A 6,592-nucleotide genomic window follows, 5' to 3' on the forward strand; every position below is an offset into this window, starting at 1 on the left:
CTGTCAGATAACGGAGAGGAGAAATACGCCTTTGGCATCCATTAGAATACACAGGCAGAGCGCCCCTTGTGCGATCAAGATTGTTGGTTTTAATGTCATAAAGCTGTCAGTGGTTTTGTCAGCTGTAACTGTAGATTTTCATGGGATTTATTTGTTACGTCTGTGGGCTACATCTCAGCCAGTATTGGTACTTCTTAAACCTGTTGAAATACTAGTCTGTGGGGGATTTTGAATAGGCTGGAGCCTTTTTCTTTTCCAGGCAGAAGGGAAACCCATAGCCTCTAGATGATTGATTTTTTTTTTTTTTTAATTTTCTTTCTCCTTTTCCCTATCTGGGGAAGGTTTTATGTTTTTTCAGAGAAATAAAGAACTTCTTATAGGGGTCGGCAGACGTGACTTTGAACTTGGATCAGCTCCTGCGTTTCCTGTGGTGCGGGTTGAAATAGACTTGGAAGAATGGCATACAACGCTCAGCCTGTCCCACTCTGAGCTAGGAGACACAATTAGAAAAAAAAAAGTTTTTAAAACGTTTCCCTGGTCTTCACCAGTATTTGTCGCCTCGAGTGCATCGGGGAAGCTGAGACAGAGAACTGCGCTGGGTAATGGAACCGCACAGCTCGTGGGAGGTGTTTTCTTTTTTTTGGGGTGAAAATGTAAGTAAACTTCCTTTGACTTGCATGTGAATGAACAGCTTTGGTGCACGGCCTGTAGATTTATGTGGCTACAAATTCAGTGCGTGTTTGTAGTGGAAAGTTGACAATAAATAATTGAGATGAGTATTTTGGAAATTTGACTTACATCTGTGTGGCTGCACGGAAAAACCAAAGAAGAAAGAAAAATGTAAAAATAAAAATAAAAGAAAGAAATCGAATATGAACATTATTATGGTTGACGTGGAAAAATAAAAATGGACTTTTTCCTCATAAAACCACACCATAAGTGACTATCAACACATCCTGCTTTATGGCTGAAAATGCGTTACTGTCAGTTCAAAACAGCCTCTGCCTTACAGGTCACTAAGGGTTAACTTTCACCTTAGCCCAGTTCACCGCTATAACATGTAACTTAATTGGTGTGGTAAAGTGAGAACCACCAATGAAGCAGAACTAGCGACATATACAACCACTAAAGAACCAACAGCCACCACTGACGGCTGCCAGTGTGAGAATTGGAGCACCACTAAAGGCCCAGTTGTGGTTGTACAACCAGTGGAAAACCACTGGACTCCATATGGAGTCACACATGCTTTTTCAGCTGTGAAGAATTAAGTGGTTCAAACTTTATCATCATCATTATTATTATTATTATTAATTTTAATTTTAAAGAAATTAGATAGATAGAATTTTAATTATTTACCTTTTTGCCTTTATCCTAGCTGACATGGACTGACTATACATCATTGTGGTTTGATTGAAACTGTAGATTTTTAATGTCACGTCTTCACGTAAACATAGCGGCGACACTTTTTACATGGAAGCAGTAAAATACACAGAGCTTCTGCGTCACATCCAAACTAACCAACATTCTAATCCAGTACATGAACTTTTTACAGTCTTCTGTTTCTCATCAAATGCAGTGTTTTTATCGTTCATACTACAACTTTGCACCTACAGAACATAAACAACAAAACAGCTCTCTCCTCTCTCTTGTCGTGATCCCTTCGCCTCCACACCTCCCAAATCTTCTCCTAAAAGTAGGCGGTAATTATTAGTGGAAAATGGCGTTGCGCTATTAAGTCGCCAAAGCGCTACCTGCTATTGGAGGGGCACCTGGGATTGATGAGGCGCGGTGGCCAATGAGACTGCGAGGAATGAATGAACGCTCTCCAGTTAAAGGGGGCGGAAGAGGAGGTAGAGCCAGTCCACGGAGAAACAGGGACCCTCCGCGATAAACACGGGCAAGCCGGAGAAACAAATACATGCGCATTTGGAACGGCGTTTTTTGAGATGCTCCAACTACTGTCGCTCTGTGTACGCAGAAGGCACCTAGTAAGATAATTATTTAATTCTTCGAATACATTTTAACGCAAACAACTGTCGTAGTCAAGAGGAGAGGACACGAGGAAACTCTTGGATTTTCAGTCACAAGTAAACTAGAAGTAAATTCAGTGTTCGATAAGCCGAGATTCATTTTTATTTATTTTATTTTATTTTATTTTTTAACTCATGAGCGGAGCAGCGGTTTGAAACACGTCTGATATGATGTTTCCAAGGCTGGAAGTTCAATCTTCGCGTGCCAGCATCAAGATTTGATTTTTTTTTCTTCTTCTGTACTTATTTGTTGTAGCTTTGAGCCCCGCGCTGGTGTTTAAAAAATCGCTTTCCAGAAATAATGCTACTGGATGCTGGTCACCAGTTCCCAGGACTCGGAGTGGGCTCATTTGCCAGGCATCACTCCGCAAGCGAGATGCAGGAGAGAGACTTGAGTTTGGCACAAAATAGCTTTGTTGACTCTGCACACATGGGTGCGTTTAAGCTGAACCATGATCTCTCCCCGGGACAGAGCTCTGCCTTCACCACCCAGGCGCCGGGCTACCCCGCGGCGGCTTTAGGGGCTCACGCCGCCCATGTCACCTCGTATGCAAGCTCTCCTTTCAACTCCACCAGGGACTTTCTCTTTCGTAGTCGCGGTTTCGGAGAATCCTCTCCGGCGAGTAGCCAACACACTATTTTTGGCCCCACGGCGGGATCCCTTCATCACTCCCACACAGACACTCAAGGCCACATTCTGTTCCCCGGGATCCACGACCAGCATGGGTCCCACGGATCCCCGAATGTCCTGAATGGGCAAATGAGGCTTGGACTACCCGGTGAAGTTTTCGGACGCTCCGACCAGTACCACCAGGTTTCCAGTCCGAGGACCGACCCGTATTCGGCCGCGCAACTCCACAACCAGTACGGCTCCATGAATATGAACATGGGGATGAACATGGCAGCCCACCACCACCCCGGTGCCTTTTTCCGCTACATGAGGCAGCAGTGCATCAAGCAGGAACTCATCTGCAAGTGGATCGACCCCGAGCAGCTCAGCAACCCCAAGAAGTGTTGCAATAAAACTTTTAGCACCATGCACGAGTTGGTCACGCACGTCTCGGTGGAGCACGTCGGTGGTCCGGAGCAGACCAACCACATCTGTTTCTGGGAGGACTGCTCCCGGGAGAGCAAACCGTTCAAGGCAAAATACAAACTGGTGAACCACATTCGGGTGCACACTGGAGAAAAACCTTTTCCTTGCCCCTTCCCTGGATGCGGAAAGGTCTTCGCACGGTCGGAAAACTTGAAGATACACAAGAGAACGCATACAGGTAATTAAAAAAAAATCGCGTAGGCTTTTTAATGTGAATTTATTTAAATAGTAAGAATGATGTAATTGTTTTCACTGAGCGTGCCTGAGGATTTATTTCGCTGTTGTAAATGTGTGTCTTGCCAAGACAAACACACATTAAGATCTAATTACCAGCGGGTATTTTAGGCTGCTAAAGCAGTATTCCAGGATCACATCCAGGCGAGGGAGGAAATGCGTTTAAAATGGAGGGGATACTGCATTTCTTCATTACACGGCTACTCCGGGCCCATTCAAACTATGCTTCTGATGTAAAACATTTCGCAACCGTGTAGAAAACAATTTAGCTGGGTCTCTGAGAGCTTTATTGTTTGGGGTAAACTTTAGAAATGGGTCAAAGGGAAAAGAGAGCGCGTTGCGTGCGTCCTAGAGCAGCCAGGCTCGTAGTAAATCACACCAGCTCATTCATGATACTCTGTGTGTATTACTCGCGTCTCTCCCCATGCCCCCTTTTCCATATAGATTTTTCTCACTGTGTCTTTCTTAAATATTTGTATTTAGTTCCGAAACGATTTGTACTTCGTGTTTGTTCAGGGTTTGTGTGTAGATTTAGCCGAGCACAGTAGCAGTAATACTGCCAGGAATGCCTTTTGTTTTCCCATGCGCCTCTCTCATATGTGTTGAGGTGCTAGACAGGGCCATTACCAGCCTCTCACATTTTGACTTATTTTCTAGGAAATACATTGTGGTGCCGTGCCATTAAATTGGCCATGTGCTAATTAGATTTTTATTGTCTCCCGGCAAACGATATGCCTTCTATAGGCCTACCGAGGACGGCCTTGTCGCCTTCTCCCACCCCCCCTCCAATCACTATGCGCATTATTTAGGCTAAACAAGACGTTGCAACTCCCCCACTTCATTTTAAAAGGCGCTTTAAACTTTGAATATCACAACTGTTACAGCGAAACGTGTTGGATTTTAACCCTGATTTTTATGGAACACGTCAGCAATACTCTGCACTCAACTTTTGCAATAGACTGGTTCTGCACAACCTCATGTTGTTACACATTTCAGCCTGAGGCAGTCTAAAAAAAAAATCTCTTTTCTTTCTTTCTTTCTTTCTTTCTTTCTTTTTTTTTTTTTCCTTGCAGGAGAGAAACCGTTCCAGTGTGAGTTTGAGGGATGCGACAGAAGATTTGCAAACAGCAGCGACCGAAAGAAACACATGCACGTTCACACGTCGGACAAGCCATATCTCTGCAAAATGTGTGACAAGTCTTACACACATCCCAGCTCTCTACGAAAACACATGAAGGTAAATAACATGTTTCAGGGAGTGTTTGTTCGTCTGCTGTTTATTTTTATAATACGGCCTATTGCCAACGATATTTTAAAATTTGAGTTATTCAGTCTTATCCAATTCTCTGGCGGTTTTGTGAAGTGTAAATCAGAGTAATATATATATATATATTTTCTCAATATTTTTTTCAGGTTCACGAATCCTCTCCACCAGCGTCAGACTCCTCACCAGCAGCCAGCTCTGGTTATGAATCCTCCACACCTCCAGGACTGGTGTCACCTACCACCGAGACTCAAAGCAACACCACCCTTTCTCCAGCCTCAGCTGTGCACAACACCACCAGCCACAGTGGCCTGTCCTCCAATTTCAGTGAATGGTATGTTTAGGACTAAGCTGAAATGAAGCAACACACACTCGTTTCACTGGCACCGGGCCATTCAGCAGGCGTTTGGGACATGTGCACGCAGGAGGCACACAAACATTTGTTTATTTTTTAATCTTATTATTTTGGATTTACCAGGGAAGATGATGATTACCAACAGAGGAAAATATGTAAAATATTTGAGGTGTATTTCATATAATGTAAATAATAACTAAAAGCCCAAAATTCCATTTGGTTGTGATAGTTTGTCTGTCTTTGGTGTATTGATGTTCCTTCAATGGTAGCTATTTCTCTAACTGGACCTTTAGTGCACACATTACAATAAAATTGTACTATAATGTTGAATATTGTGATCTTAAGGCAAATTGATTGTACTATACTAAACATCTATAAACTGGAAAGAGTGCCAAAGTTAACATTTAACTCAAACAGACCACAATATTATGCTTGTGAATGTATATTTTAGTTTGCTGGGCTTAACTTGTGATGTTTTGTGCTTTGCAAGTTGGAATTGTGAAACACTATCTGGAAGATTGTGAGGACAATAAACGTTGTGCCGTTCGATTTTAATTTTCTTTCTGTAACTACACCCTTCCTTTTGTAAATATCAGCTGCCATATTTATCCATTTGTAATTAAATTATGGTATTTACTTGCTACAGATGAAACAGTATTTATAAAGAATGTTTCTTTACTATAAATATGTACAATTACGAGCTAAACATGGGCAGTTGTTTCGTTATGTGCTTTTGTTCAAAGTTTTAAGAGGTGTTTTCTTCCTTATTGTGATAAGAATTTTACTGCATACAAATATAATAAAAGGTGTTGCAAGTGCTAAATATTCTTTGCCTTTTAATCTTTTTTTTTTTTTTTTTTTTTTAATAAATATTGCTGGGTGCTGGTGCAGTTTTTAGTAAGTTCCATCCTGCTTGGATTCAGTCTGTTTTGGAAACAGAAGTTTATTACTTCACACTTTTTCCCTCTTACCTACTCATTATCTCCTCTCTTTAAATCTCCATGTCATCAGCGCTTGTCTTTGCGGATCATAGAAAGCAAAGCACGCTGACAGGGCCTAAACAATGTGGCTCTTAAAATAAATAAGTTTGGGAATTAAAGTGTGGCCCGTGTGTACACAGTGTAAATTTTCTGACAGAGAAACTGGCTCAAACAATGAAATTAATGTCTTTTATTTTATTTTCTTGCGTTTAATTGATTTTATTTTAGCAGAAAAACACGTAAACTAAGCATTTCTACTTCTGCACAATCGGCACACGAACGCAACAAAATGCGTACGTATGCTGCTCTGTTCATATGAGGGGAAGGGGGGAATAGAGGAAAGCTTTTCTCTTCCATACATGATGTCTTGGCGCTTTAGATTTTCCCAAGTGAGGTTTATTTGAAAATAGAAACTGTAAACCCCCCGCCCCCCCCACGCTGGACACTTCACTGTACAGGAGTTTAGTACAGCCGTGAACTTGAACTTGACACAGCTTTGTCCTGTGGTCTATGAGACCATCTTCGTGCTCTGGTTTCAGCCTGTTATGGGAGATGACCATATGTTGCCGTAGTCCTGCTATTAATTGAGATGGTTTTAAAAGTGCTTGGGGCGCATTTGAGTTTGACGGTTTG

At 42.1% G+C, this 6,592-nt stretch overlaps 1 protein-coding gene across 1 annotated transcript; it reads left to right on the forward strand.

Moving 5' to 3' along the window:
• Positions 1 to 1,866: 1,866 nt before the first annotated feature.
• On the forward strand, positions 1,867 to 5,764 carry zic2a (zic family member 2 (odd-paired homolog, Drosophila), a). The gene is made up of 3 exons (XM_030758931.1): positions 1,867 to 3,304; positions 4,434 to 4,597; positions 4,774 to 5,764. The coding sequence occupies exons 1-3, from the start codon at positions 2,332 to 2,334 to the stop codon at positions 4,966 to 4,968; spliced, it is 1,332 nt and encodes a 443-aa protein (XP_030614791.1). The 5' UTR covers positions 1,867 to 2,331; the 3' UTR covers positions 4,969 to 5,764.
• The last annotated feature ends 828 nt before the right edge of the window (positions 5,765 to 6,592 follow it).

This window comes from Archocentrus centrarchus, chromosome 21, assembly GCF_007364275.1.
Source record: "Archocentrus centrarchus isolate MPI-CPG fArcCen1 chromosome 21, fArcCen1, whole genome shotgun sequence".
Classification (NCBI taxonomy): domain Eukaryota; kingdom Metazoa; phylum Chordata; class Actinopteri; order Cichliformes; family Cichlidae; genus Archocentrus; species Archocentrus centrarchus.